Source organism: Apostichopus japonicus, chromosome 5 (genome assembly GCF_037975245.1).
Source record: "Apostichopus japonicus isolate 1M-3 chromosome 5, ASM3797524v1, whole genome shotgun sequence".
Classification (NCBI taxonomy): Eukaryota; Metazoa; Echinodermata; class Holothuroidea; order Aspidochirotida; family Stichopodidae; genus Apostichopus; species Apostichopus japonicus.
Genome location: NC_092565.1, coordinates 17883983 through 17899909, shown reverse-complemented (window position 1 = coordinate 17899909; position 15927 = coordinate 17883983). Strand labels below are relative to the sequence as shown.

The 15927-nt window shown below is 35.0% G+C and overlaps 1 protein-coding gene across 2 annotated transcripts in view; it reads right to left on the bottom strand.

Moving 5' to 3' along the window:
- Nucleotides 1–15927, bottom strand: part of LOC139967900 (neuronal acetylcholine receptor subunit alpha-7-like) — a 93721-nt gene that overhangs the window by 18514 nt on the left and 59280 nt on the right. For both annotated transcript variants that reach the window (XM_071972095.1, XM_071972094.1), the window contains 2 exons: nt 7479–7618; nt 5920–5964 (listed from right to left, as the gene is read on the bottom strand). In XM_071972095.1, coding sequence (XP_071828196.1) covers nt 5920–5964; nt 7479–7481 — 48 coding nt within the window. In that variant the 5' untranslated portion in view covers nt 7482–7618. The remainder of the gene's footprint in view (nt 1–5919; nt 5965–7478; nt 7619–15927) is intronic.

Below are 15927 nucleotides of genomic sequence, written 5' to 3'. Positions count from 1 at the left end.
CTTAGCATGATTATTAAACATCATTCTACTAGCAAAGTATACGTTTACATTACTTTGCAATATATAAGATATTAAAAAATCTAGAGCAGCGTCACCCCTCGTTGCACCTCCTCAAGGATGGTGCATAATTATGTAAGCTTGTGGCATTACATTTGAAACAACAGATATTGGTTTGTTGAGAAACTTGATGATATCTTAGACCCCCCCCCCCCCTCCGGCCTGCCCCCATTAGCGGATTAGCCTGCTACCACATGCCCAGGTTAGATCTATATTCATAAGATATCTTATACATACTAATCGGGCGTAATCTGTATTGCTATTATCATTGTACACTTTTAGCGAGATGACCCCGGCACAGCATTGGTACTAAACATTAAACCAAATTTATATTTTTGTGTATCTGTCGAAATTGAAATATCTTATTTTAGCAATAAAACGCAACTAGCTGCATGTATATTTCATACTTTCCCTCAGACAAATAAGTTTAAATTCTCTCCCCCATCTACGCCTCCTGAAAGTTACTGTATTTATTGAACCAAAATCCGCAAACTCTCCTTCTATCATCTACTCCATTGTAAACGAATTAGCCATTTTATAGATATCAGTCTGAAATTCAACAATATGAATCAGACCTTCACGAACATAGATGAGACTCCGTTCGGGTCAAGGCAAATCTTCCCCCCAGGAGACGGTGAGATATGATTCAAATGAACTTGGATTTGGCATGAAATCAATACGTTAAATATTTGAATGTTAAATAACGCAGGATCCCATACCCATGCGTATTGTAACTGAATTAGCTTAATGCTATTCGCAGAAAGAGAGTAAACTATAGGTATTAAAATATCATAATTAGATTTCTCTACGAAATGTCAAAACATGATGAATTTGTTACCCTCAAATCTGAATTATTGGGTAATTTAGAAGGCAAGTTATACATATGCATACGACGTAAACTTCATTCCACAATAAGTATTGAAAATTCTACTTCATTAGGTCTAACTTTTTCCTATCAAAGTCAATATAGTGTAAAACCTGTCAGGGGCAGATCCAGAGGCGGTCTGGAGTTGTGAACCCCCCCCCTCCTCACCCTCTTTTTTCACCCCCTCTCCTAAATCAATGTAGTTATTTATTTATTAGCACAACCTTGCGTAGAACTAATTTATAGTCTACATAAGCTGCAGATTTACCATTAAAATTTGGCCCCCAGGCGCCCATCCCCTACAGGCGAGGCAGTTGGCTTTACAGACGCCACCGCCATACCCATTTCTTAACAGAAAGCGGGATCCCCCCCCCCCCCCGTCCCTACCTTCATGAACGTTTCAGCCAATCCTCATGTGACATTACTTCTCAAGAAGACCGTTTTGTACACAGTTTAATATGTCGAGCAATGTCTTCATGCATGATATAGCTCAATGAAAGTCTGTTGTGGACCAGGGAAACCCTATGGTTAGGGTTACCCCGTAGGGTTAAACCCTAACCCGAGAAATACTGCATCATGCAATACTGTACTTCTTGAGGCAATGCAACTTGCCACATTATAACTTGTCTTGAGAGATGAACACAACTTGAGGTCTTGGTGAAAGCGATGTAGTGGACATGAATATTTATACGAGTGAGGTCAGGTGATCAGGGAATTCAATAAACTAGTACATAATGTTTATATTCAGTCGCTGGTCCTTTGTCAAATAAGCACCGATAACTTGATTTTGATCTAGTTCAAAATACACCGTATAAATATGTCACAAAGAGTTGAATCCACTGTGCCATGAACTATGGCTTCAAGCATTCATTTGGCGATCTGTGAATATATTCGTCATGTCAAGCGTTATCTTAAGAGCAATAGCAAGGCTTAACCACATTTGACGCTGAGAGTTCTATGTGCCTCTCAGAAGTCGTGTTCGTTAGTTTAGTAGTGATTGGACATAGCAAAATGGGAAAACTTGACTGTGACCTATTTTGCATGCAACGTCTAGACCAGGGTTTCCCTAACTTTATCTCCCCCCCCCCCCCCCCGCGAACACCCTGTGGATGTCAGAGTTGTCCACGAACCCTCAACTTTTCGAGACACGATCTGAGTCACTATTATACTATATTACGCATAACAGTGCTCCGTAAAAGATCAAGTTTATAGTGTAAAAATGTAATGAAAAATGCAAGGTACGGTACTACTCTGGCAACATATGCGTATGGAACGCGAAAGAGTGTCGATAGGTACGACTTTTGTACATTACTAAATTATATGATATATCAGATTTTAGTTCAACAAAAGAACTATAGTTTTGACATTCAGAAACGTCTCACGAACCCCCTGGGATGGACTCACGCACCCCCTGGATGTTCATGCACCCCAGTTAGGGAATCCCTGGTCTATACAATAGATTGCTACTACTTCATCTGCCATGGCCTGTTTTCGCGCTATGTTTTTATCTTTATGGTATGACACTACTTCTACCGGTGCTGTGACAGAGTGGATAGAGGCGGTGGTATTTGAAGCATCATCATCATCGTCATCATGATCGTAGCTGTTGTTGTGATTACTATTACGATTATTATTCGTATACCAACAATATTATCTTGTACCCCATACAAACAAAAGGTGAAGGGTATTAAACTAGATCCCACGTGATCGTGTTGGATACAGTTGAGTGCAGCGAAACTCTAGAACTATAGGTAAAGTTTAGTGTTAGACCATACTGGTAATCGTGACATGTCAGAATAAAAGAACAGTAACGAATATTTGAAGTACAGGGTCTACCTTTGACAGAATTGTGCAAGTGACAAATTTGAAAGTGGAACCACAAATGACTTGCTCACCTTTACCTGTAGCTGTGAACGACGCAGTTTACATGCCTACTCTGTTTACCCCAGTCACAGGGAGAAGGTATAACTATTATATTCCGCGTTATAGTGTTCTGGCGCATTGTGTATGCAGTATGATTTCATTAGCCTTATTAGACAGTTTCAAGTATTCAATCGTTTACCTTTAACTTTGTTACTGTATACACTTTAAATATAAGCGGAATAAAGATTTTAAAAGCAGACGAACTTTTTATCACTACTATATATATATAATAAATATATTAAACTTTTGTAATGATATATAAATATATATATATATAATTACCAAAAAAAATAATATATATTTATGCATATACATTTGTAATCACAATGAGTTGGAAAATACAGAACAGTGACAAAACTTCCAGCCTTCATCATTACATCAAGTTTAAAGGGACATATAAATATCAAAACTTAGACCATGTACAGAAAGGTCAATGATTATAATAATCAGCAGTTATTTTACGACGCTTAAGCGACCACAAATGTGGGAGAAACTAACAAAGGCGTATGGATTACAACTTACGCGTCGCCGTGGCTTCCAATTCTACATTTTAACTCAAATTTGGAATTTCTTCAGTTTAGATAGTCATTTCAGATGGGAAAACCTTATATTGCTCTTGGATGAAAAACCCACCTTACTATGACCCGGCCGGGAATCGAACACCGAACCTCCAGATTGCTAAGCCGCATTGCTTCAAATGCCACCGCCTAAATCCACTCGGCCACAGCACCGGTAAAAAGATTAGTTTATAATAACGTGAAGGGAGATTGCTTTTCTCAATACTTAGAACTGTCTATCAATTTCTACCCAAATATCCGGAATTCTTTTTTCCTTTTATTCAATAGTGTCATTTTATGTGGACATATATATACAAGGTACATTGCACAATGCTCATCATCATCGTACGCCAACGTTATAGGGCATTAAAATGGCACGTGTAGTACAGCAATTGCCCATCAACACACATGCAGGGTAATAATGTATGCAAGGGACATGTTTTTGTATAGTCAAATGTGTTCCTAACGAAGTTTATACAGTGAAAATGGAACTGTAACATGCTGTCCTACAGTTTTCCAAAATTTACATCCTGTTGACAGTTTCACTCGTCTGCTCACAGCCAGGTGTTCTTATGATAGATGAATGGTTCCATGTTCTCAGAATTAATGCATCGTATTTGAAAGCTTATGAAAGGAACGCAGCACACATACCAGTGTTAGCCCAAATGACAGGTGCACAAGCATAGTCGGTCAATTGCTGTTTTCTTTACCGCGTTTGATGAGTTGATCCCGCCATATTTTTGTGGTTATAAGCATGTGTGTCTTACTTTGGGAATAGGTTAATGAAAGCTTCGGTGAGGTATTAGGATTTAAGTAGTTCATCCATTGAAACATTCCTACGAGGTGCTAGATTTGGGTTATAAGGTATCACTTTAATACCTGGCTTATGTGAGATTTAATGCAGTTGGAGGAATGCCAACAAAACAGTCTGAAAGTTGTCTTTGTGTATACATCTCCTGAACGTGATTCCCCAAGTCTGAATGAACATCTTGTGAACAGAAACCTTTTCTCATAAATGCATATGTCCAGTTTTTCGTACACGTCCCACTCCCTTGAAGTTTGTGACCCTCCTCCATACCACCTTCCAATTCATTCATATTTCGCCGAAAGTGCAAAGGGAACTTAAGTACATGTTGCATTATGGTTGAATGGAAAGTACGATAATACATCCCCTTTTTAAAGCAGATTTGTTTTCTTGTAAATAATGTGAAGCATTACCAGAAAGTTTACAAGGATAGTTAAGATTTACTAAACGTGACCATGTAATGTACTTGAAAACGTCACATGAAAAAGTTCATTCAATCTTTAGATCAAACTTATAGTGAAATCCTATCATCAAATATCAAGGAAAATATCTCCAATGAGAATTGTTTGCTCCTTGGGTATTATTTGTATCATCACAGACTTTTAGACGCCTCAGTTTTCTAAGGATTGTACAACTCCATAAGCAATGTTTGAAAGTACTTTCCTTTCGGAATTGCAATGATTAGAAAATCATAATCCAACCTACAAATGAAACGGAAATTAAACTACGATTTTCCCCCACATACTGTGGCATGTTTGTAAAATATGATAAGACAGTGAGTAATAGAAAAGGTTTTAATAACTGTCTACATCCTCCAGAATTTATTCTGTCTTAACTTACATGTTTGTTGTGTTCATTCAATCCATAGACATTTGATTGAAATCGAATACACCATAAATTTAATGGATAACGAAGCCTAAACTTGACAAACTCACATTGGTTCAATTTCCACCTGATCGAGAGCTGATACATAAATACTTTGAATATTTCACCCTATTTTGATAAGCACAACATGTAGTACCATGTGACGTCACGCAAGGGCGTTGCGCTCCCTGGTCATACAATGTCAAATTGTTGTTTCTTTTTCACAGAAGCAAAACTGCAATCCTCCAAAATTAAAATCCATGTTTCATGTTCATTAATGAGGATGCCTTACTAACATCAGATAACATTATGTCACTCAGTTGAATTATTTCCCAAGGTTAAATAATCAATTCAATATTAAAGAAAAACAAAAGCAGTTGTTGAATGTATTCCTTGTATTACGTCATAAATTACTGCGCGATGCACTCATCTATGAAAAGTAAATAACGTGCATAGCTGTAGCCAAATCTAGTTGGTACGAGTCCAAGCCGATTTCGAGTCCAGAGAGCCAGAATCCGAGCCAAGTCCCTAGTCAGGTGTTAACTGAAAAAAATGTATAGGTATGGATCTGGCAGGGTAAATGCCCTTCAATTTATCGGAATTTATACCTAAGTAAGAAAGGTAAGCAGCGGTGAGCTTCAATTCGGATGTTCCAGGTACAGACACTAACCCCTAGTCAGTATTTTGTTAGGATTTATATATCAACAGTACAAACCTATGATCTTGTTTTTATTCACAGCAATAGACCCAAACGTTTTAATGTCAAAATCTCGCTGATTGACAAAAAGAAACGAAAAATAATTCATGTTAGTTTAACCTTGGAATAATGTTATTCTTAATTTACTTACCAATGTCAGCCATGTAGAACAACTTAGGGTCTGTGACTTCTCGTTCTGCAAAAAAAGGAAAAACGTTGACACGTATTGCAAACTGTCCTTTCATTTTACTTTCTCCTTTTGTTGATATCATTTAACCCAAATCTCCAAAAGCACAATTTTGAAAGCAGAACATCATAAAAAAAATTGTAAACACCAGACTTATTCTTGCATAGACACCCTTCTACATATTTGGTAAGGGTCACCATTTGTACCGGCTTCTATGATAAAAAATATGCTTTGCAAAAAATAATCAATACAAGAGATGTATGCCTTTTAATACATCTAATGGGTTCTGCTTCATTTATGAGCAGGAAAGAATCATTTCATGTCTTCTTCAAGTTTCCTAAGACTTATAATATATTTCATCAACTTATATATTGCGCCAAAGATATTGTCTATATAATGTCAATATCGAATCAAGCATTCTCAATTTTATATAATGTAACACTCCCTTCATAAAGATCTAAATTGACTTGGACACCTTGCACACCTTTTTGTTATAAAAATATCTCCAAGGTGTGCTCCGAATTTCAACGATATTGACACATAATGAAGGTTTGCTGAACAATTCGAATCGGTCCCTCTTAATTAAAGATCTCTGTAGAGTCGTTCGGGCAAGTTTTGAATGTCAAGTTTAGGGTGCCTTGGGGTAGGTCTACGTCACATTAATTTACACTGTTTTATATATTTCGACACACTATCCGACGTTTTTTTCTTCTTCCTTGAAATTTAAGTGAGATCTTATGTACCGCTTTCATCATCTTTGTAGGTTTTGCCTTACATCCAATTTTATTTTCGGAGGTAGATTTGTTTGATATCCTCCTAGTAATTTGTCACAATTTGATTTATGGAAGCTTACTCTGAATCAATCTATGAGAGAGAGAGCAGAAGCAACATATTGAAGACATTCGTTCATGAATATTACGCAATACTCTAGAACTTTCGATGTTATATCTTCGATAGTTTTCCTTAACGCTTTTGATTTTTCTGTCTTCAGAAGAGATTGCAAAGCTATAACTGAACTTCCTCGTTTGTAAAATTTAAAGAATAGAAGGATTGTTTAAATCTCTTCCGTACCATTATCGTCTTTAACGAAGCCATTATTTAGAGAACATGATGACAAAACGTCGATGTAATTATGAGGTTAGAATAAGCTAAATCGTTTACTTTCTTTACATATCCATGATTTCACAAATAGCATTAATTAACTGTTAGAACCTATTGCATACGGGATTTAGGAGCACTGATGCAGTAATGTTTGAAATCATGCTCCCGCCAAAGCAGTGTGATAATAAAATGTCACTAGCCTATACGTTTTGTCTTTTCTTTAAACTTCTCTTATTGACTCTGATATTATTCTTTTCTACTTACGTAAAGGGTATAAACACATTCAGCTTCCAGCTCAATACAAACCTTTTTTTCCCCATCAACCTTAGCTGTTGTTTACTTAAACCCCATACTACCTTAAAAAGAAAGCATTTCAGATGCAAAGGCAAAGAAATTATGATAATCTTCTGAATTGGACGTACCATGTCAAGAATATTAAAAATGAAAAACTTGAATCCAACTTCGATAGTAGTGGTAGAATTGATGACCGGTCTGATGTCACGATGGTAAGAATGAAATAATTTTTTGTGAAGACGGACTGTCCGTGGGTCGGCCTCAGAGACTATACATAAAAAGAAGAAATAAATGTGATATTAGAGATTGTGAAACTCCCAAGCAGATGACCATTGCTTCAATTCATCCATAGTAGATGATATTTGCGTTGATGAAAGATTCAACGACGTCACGGAAATTTCTTTGAGTGTGACACGTAACGGGCTTTAGAAAAGATGATGTGAGAGAAAAAGTTTACATAATGAGATGTGTCACGTGGGAACATTCTGCTACGTCATTCATGAACAAGCTTACTCTGACTTATGGATTTCATTTATTAATTTTTTATTATTATCATCTTAATGAGGGTATTCCTGTTCAGTGCAGAAGAACTGATTTCCAGAGGAGCCCTCAATACAAAATCTAGTGCAATATTATGCAGAAGAAAACGGTAAACATCCAAAAGCACAAAAAGGACGGCAAAAGATAGACAAACAAATATCAGACATCTAAACATAATATATAAGTTTTCATTTTGCGTTTAAAATATTAATATTTGGCAAGGATTTCAAATTTGTGGGAAGACTGTTCCACGACCTGCCTCCAGAAAATTTAAAGGACCTTTTACCATTCCCAGATCTAATTGGATCAAGTTCATGTGAAGGAATATAAACATTATTATATTATTAGGTAGATATGGTACAGGTTACGACCATTAGTGATTTTGATATGATATGATATGCAATCCTCAACTTTAAGGTACGAAGTAGACAGCATACTGTTTAAACATATTTTTTATTGTTTTACTGACCCTTCGCACAAAAATGCTCAGTTACTTGGTCAGGTAAAGCCGTTAACATAAATAGAATAACCACACAATATTTCAATGTATTGGCCAAAAACTCATGATAAAATTGTTTTATATATATTTGTTTTTCTTCTCAATTTGTAAAGTCTTGGCATATTCTCTGGCTATATTTCGCGCTAAATGATTATACCTTTATCAATATAAGCAGGATAGTTCAGTCATAATCGAAGTTATTTAACATCAAGTATCAAGTGAACCTTGAGATGAACATTGTAACTATAAGAAGTCTTCAGCAAATTGCTTTGTTATATATAAAGCCCACTTTACCCTTGATTTTTGTAACAAACTGACAGCCAATGTCAAGTTGCATACATCGTACAGCAAAAAGAAACGTCACATGGTTTATTTCTGTCGTAAATAATTCTAACATAATTATCTAGGTTACTGTCGTAACAGGGACCTATTTTTTGTTATATCAGTAGACGGTTCTTTTTTAAAGGACTATAGCAGACATACCGTTATATAAAAATAGAAAAAAGGATTTACAACATTTCTTGTAAATCAATTATACTACAATTCACCCTTTTGAAACCAAAATTAACGTGACTTAAAATTCCTTATTTACTATGTTACCCTATATAAAATTTGGCGAAACTGATGCGTGTATGACAAATATCCCTAGGGTAAAATGGTCTCGTCTCATTTTTTCGCAAGTTTCATTTCTTGCTTAGGGGTTCATGTTTCGCAAGAGCTCTCCGTGGTATAGAGTTACACTTGTCACTAGTTTCTGCTGAGAATGACAGAACTCGCAAAGTTACCTTTTTGTATCTCTTCCCTTACCTGTATATTTAAATACGACATAACTACTCTCGACAGACTAATGCTGTCCGTAAAGTGCCCATTTTATCATAATAACGATAAAAAAGATCTGATGTTGCGAATCGATTGCATTAAAAATGTCGTTTACGTTTTATTCTTGGCTCATATTAACCTCTGTTTTGTGTATAGTGGTTTATAAATATGCAGATAAAATTCAGGTTTGATCATAAAGTTGGAAATGTATTCTCCCCCAATGTATTCTCCCCAAATCAAAGTTTTTATCCCTGTCGAAAAGGGAAACATATTAACAGTGATGCATGTCAGTGCATTATGTTTATGCTATTAGACAAGAAGTCATTCTCATGGTGAAATAGAGGAAACTTATGGGATATACCTACATGTCTTCAAACTATTGCAACTATATGTGGTCATTGCTTGTTTTAGTATATTTCGTATAACGGCATTGAAAAGACCGAACACCAGGGAGCACAGGTCACGAAGAAATACACTAGACGTCAGTGCTTAACACTCAGAAGTTACCGAGATGCTCGGGGATACTTCTGGTATTTTAGGTAAACGCGAAGTAAACTTTATCTTACTTCTTTTACTGTAGGCAATGTCCTTGAAATTAAGCTCATTGTGCGAGAAACGTATTTGATATAGTTTCAATTAATACCCGACGCCTCTGGAGAGATTTTCTCTGTCGAATGACACTATAATGAAGGCATAAATCACTATGTGATAAATTATTTTAACACCAAGATTGATGAGATCCAAATTGATTAAGTTCACAACATAACCAAAGGGTGAGATTTTTAGCTGATGTTAAACCCATTAAGATGATAGTACAAATCGTTCCCTGTTTGGCCTTGAGAGATGGTAAAATATTCTTTTTGTAGAATTATTTTGTATTGACTCAACACCTCAGCAGACACTACGAATTGAACTTTAGCAGCACATATGTTAAGCTAATCAACAATTTAAGATGATATCATTTCAATCGACCCCTTTGGCGTAAAGTGATTTATCTCATATATATTTGCGCAAAATGTAAATTGTGGAGATAAAGATTGTATTTTTATACAATAAATGCTAAAATATGTTTTCGCAGCTTACGGCCCATTTCTTTTTCAAATAAAATTGTTGAAAAAAACAGTGTATATGTGATTCCAACTAGTTAGTGATGTTGCTAATGAAAACAAACGAAGAATATGTATTATGCATTAATTATAGCCTATACTTGTCCAGTGTAGAAAACACTTGGTTGTGATATATCAGAACAATATAAAGAAGGAAAATAATGAAAGTAAATAAAGAGGAGAATACTAAGATGAGAAAAACTGCAAAATGAAACGACTTCTTACAACAACCAAAAAACAATTTCCTTTGCAGACTGATTGTTTCTTGTTGTATACTAGTTTCTGTAAGCTTCTTTATCTCTCTCTTACTCGTCAATACTAACTCTATCATTTTAATGACGTATAAATCAAAGTTTTCTTTACAGTAGATTAATTTCTTTGCAACGGAGTGGAATACAACTCTCAAAGTTTGACAGTGTTGCTTTATGCTCATTTTACACAGCTGAACACATTTCCAGGCAAATGACCATCAAAGGAACTCAAGAAACGTATAGGAAACAACTGGTCTAATAAAATCAGTATTCTTTAATTTGCTCTGTTGCTAATTATGGACTACAGTTCACAGCGAAAACTTCCTCATGGCTATGTGTACCATTATTTCTTATTAATCAATGTTCATTACATATAATAACTCATACAGTGTTTATTTGCGTGAATTTGTTATTAAATGGAATTCAGTTGTCAACAAAATCTTAGTAAATGTGGCTGCAATGGGTTACCAAATGATTAATATAAGCAAAATACGCTAATGAGCCTACGCTGTAATCCTCCCCACCCCCTCACACTCCCCTCCCTCTTCGTTAAAGTAAATATGACTGAATAAATTATTATGATGCCAAAGATTCTTTAAAAAGTTTGGACTGTATTAGATTGTCATCTACCAAACTCAATGTACTGCTTTAAGTAAGCTATATATCCGCTAGTTTTGCACCCAGCATCTTGAAGTTAACAGAAACTTTAACTTTTTATGATGAAGGCAAAATGTGACGCCATTGTGAAAGCAAACAGCTGGCGGGCAAGTTAAGACCAGATCCTTTCATAGTAACATAAGTTGAATTTCGGTCCCTAAAGGAAAACTTGTTATCGGATTTGCTGTAGTGTCATAACTAATGTATAAGGACAGGTTTGAGGTGTACACAAAAAGTAACTTAAGTCAAACTTTTTAGCAGAAAGGGCCTTGATATTGATCAAATTCATTTGTTTAGATGGTAAGAGTTACGATAAATGATATCAGAGCTGGCAAATAAAGTATGAAGATGCTGCTGTGATTATAACTGCACTGTTATATATATACATTTTTTCTTCTTACTAAGGGGGGGGGGGGTTCCGTTGGTTTGCTCAATCATATTAAATAAAAAACTTCTCCGGCTGCATAATTTGGAAAAGTGTGATTTCATAAGTTTTTGTTTTTGCTATATGATATGTGAGACTCTTGACAGATCGCCAGTACGCAATTATTATATCTTAATTGTGCTCGTTCGTTACCACGAAAGTACTTTACTTTGTTTGGAACCGTGTTGGAACCTTTAAGAAGATGTATATATAGCTCAACTGTAAAATTTACATGTATGACAATTTTCAAAAAGTTTCTTTCCCGGCCACATTTAGGAAACTGTAAATGATTCAATAGGTTAATGCAATTGCAGGTGCGTAAAGCGATGGAACATTAGAAAACCCTAGAGATATTCACACGTTGCTATCTGCTGGGTACAGTTTTTCTGTAAAGAGTATGCCGTTAACTACTTCTAGATTCTACAAATCGAACTTACATGCTCGCATTACCATTCAAACTACCTCTAAATCAATTGAAAGTCATAAATGATGAAAACTGACAAAATTGTTTCGACATAATTTAAGTGGGTTACCAGTCCGAAAGAACCTTTCTATGTTAGATACGTATGAGTTATATGTTGATGCTTGTAGACAGAGGAAGAGCTGATATCTGACGGGGTGTGTCGAGAAAGAGTATACTTGATTCAATTCTACATTAGGAATCTTCCCTGCTGATGTAAAAAAAAATCAAGAAAAAGGACAAGAATTATATTTCCGATGTACTTGCCAAACGAAACGTAAATGCTAAAAGTCTGACATAATGTGTATAGTTTTCAACCGAAAAATTGTCTTCTGTTTTCAGCAGAATATTGAGAATATCAGTAAATAAAAAAAAATGGGCATTTAAGACTTACACATGAAACTATAATTGTTTATAAAGTGAAACAACCATATCGACTAATCAACAAGAGTTATATTATGTTCACTGAGCGACGTATTCCATTTCTGTAAAGTGAAGTAAGTGACCTATTAAAAATATTTTGCTTTGCCATCCCAAATAGTGTGACGTTGTCCAATCAAGCATTTAATTGACAGGTGATGCATTCGACCACACAAAACATAATCTAGCACAAACAAACTTCCATGTCCTGATACGTCCATACATGTTGGTTTGTAGAGAGAGGCTAACGCTAGGTTAGCACACAGTTTATTTTCATAACTTTCCTTGCCTCAAATATCACATATCTACTATTCTACCACTTCAATCATAATATTATAATAATGTGACATTATGACCAAGTAGAAAGTCTTCTTTAGACAAACAAGTTTATGTCCAGAGATATTTAAATATCATGCCGTAATTAAACTTTTTCTATTGGTTTGTTTGAACTTCCTGTTTGACCCAGAAAACCCCCCGTAATCTAATTGACGATGAACATTGTCTTGTTTCTCTTCAATAAAGTTTGTGAAAATTGTTTAGGACGATAAGCATTTCGCAGTCATACCACATCAATTAATGATTGAAAATATTAAACTAACAGGTTTACAAAAGTTAGGACTTAATTGCCACAGGAACCTTACAAGTATTAATTAAACCTTATCAAAGCGAATAGCTAATAACTAAACTTGAATCCAATACCAATGGATCTGAGCCGAAAACCATAGAACCTCGTCACGATGGGAACTCAGAAGTAGACATTTCAGGGAAAAAAATCAGCGGAATGGCGTTTAAAGTAAAATAACTCTGTCAATCCAAACACATTAAAATGTCAATATTTTTACCCGTATTGCAGATAAAAGCTTTTCGTCTCTCAATGGCGTTCAATAACTTTGAAAATTGAACACCGTATACTTTGCTTCTTCTACTATGCTTAAATTTCACTGCATCAAACCATTAGAACTCCTCAACATTTCCAAGAGCAATTTACTGTCCGTCAATAACAAAATAATATTTGTTTCATCAATTATAAGACCTAGCAAATCTATAAAATCATGCTTATTTGTAATGTAATTATCAGATTGAAAGATAAAATTATTGATTAACATTTTTAGAGCCAAACCAACAATACTTTCCTCTTCGTTTTTATTATAAATTGTTTTGTCTTTAACTTTATTATTAAATGTAAAGTTTTGCATCGATGCAGCCAAATACCACTTTCTGTATTTATTTACTTTAAAGTGAAATATTGATGGTTGATAGTATCCAACATCATTTAGGTGATAACACAACATAACAGCATATATATATTAATTGCATCAATGACAAATGCGATAACCATAACAAAAATATTACAGTTTAGAAGAAAACAAATACAAATCTAGTTTTTATAAAGCTCACTTTTCCTTTTAGCTTGACCTTTTACTTTTGTTTGGGATATGTTTACATAAAATTGTGTTGCAAATCTCAAGATTGTTTCAGAGTAAAAGTAAAAATATTGAATCTCACAATGTTATACCTCGGCAAGCATAAGTTTGTGAAACAAAATGAAAACAAAGGAACGATATAAATGTTTGATCCACATAAATTTTTAAATACGTGATGCAATGTGACGTATTTTAGCTAAGGTTATGTACTCCTTCGTAATCAATGAAGTAGATTTCAGAAGAAAGATTTCATCAAATTCAACCCATAACTGTATTTTTTAATTTAAAAGACATAAATTGTGTTGTCGTACTCTTTCATTGCATTGTGGTCTATATAAACTGACATATACATCAATATATATATAGGTCGGCCAATTTCTTGTCAGACACAATAACAAGATTTTCTACACAAATCTTCTTCAATAAAGTTGCTGGGTCGCTTCGTAAGAGAAGGGTTGCTCCAAATCGTAATAAAGGTCCTTTCCGCCCGAAAGTTCAATAAATATCGTCATGCATGCATGAAACTTTCTCCATTCTGCAGAACTTTAACCTTTTACTTGTATTTTAGCTCAGGAAAAGACATAAGGAATGCCTCCAACTATAGTGCAGTCAAATAACGATTAATGTAAAATATTCAATTGTCTTCTTATTTGATTTATTTATACGTCGATCTACTTAGTTTAGATGCCAATATTACAGACAGCTTTATTCAACTGGTTGGAAAGGCATGTAGACTATTTATCACGACTGGCTAATCTCACTCAAACAATATTAATCAAATGCCAATCAATTTTCAACAGATTCTTGACTGAAATTTAATCCGTATTTCGAAAGAACAAGAACCTGAGTTGAGTCGATAAGGTTAATGGACTATTTGTTCTTCACTCTTTTCTTTCAAGCAGAGAGATTACGGAGTATAAGTGCTAACGATTAGCTCCAAATGTTTTTACTGCTTCTGAAGAAACTTTATGCATTGCTATGTACTGCACTTAAACGAAGACAGTGTTATCGCTTTGATAAAATTCATTATTGAACTCGAACGTTTAAGTAGGAGGGCCAGCCCCCTAGCGCTTATTTTTACTAATTGCTTGCCAATGTAAATAATGTCTCAGAAGGCTACGAACACTACTATATACCAGAAATCTTGGGCAAATATAGTGGCAGAAGTCATGTGGTTATTGTTCGGTTGTATCTGTTAAAGGATATATGGAATGTTTTACTTATATTTTTAATTGATTTCGTTTCATTCCACTGCAGAAAAAGATAAATCCCCAGTTCAGAGATTTATGCTTAAGGGTAACGTTGCGTTTGTTGAATGACATACCATATAACCCTTCATGACGTCATCAACACATCAAATCGGTTTGCCGATCTATCATTCCGAATTTCAACGTTGCTTCGCTGTTCACATCTCATACACACCTTGAGGATTAACGTAAGTTTGTTTCAGTGAAGCGGTACTGGTACTTCTTATTGAGGCAATATACTTGCAACCGAAACGAAATTCAATGATAACACGAAAGTGTTAAAACAATGGCAGCTGGTACCGTTATTATATCATATTATTCATCTTTCTAGACGTCATTCAATGGTATTTTGTTATGTGCTGTGTTCATACTTCCCAAAATAGTTACTTGGTTTCAGGCAACCCACGTCCCATCATAAATTCCAAGAAAATAACCGTCCATGAATTTCATTACAATACTCAAGTTACGCGGTTAACAGATAAACTGGTATAAATTAAAGTGTCAATGTTAAACTTTCATCGTCAGCACGAACCGTTCAATATATACAACCGTGTGGATTCATATAGCAGATAACTATATACGGAAAGAATTTTGGATTTTTTTGGTGTTTCAAACTTTCTGATACACTTCAAACTGTAGAAGCTATAATTGTCGCTGTTGTAACAGTTGCTCTCCAATAAAATTTCTGACCAGTGGAATAGTAAATTTAAGCTAAGAACAAAATCAATGT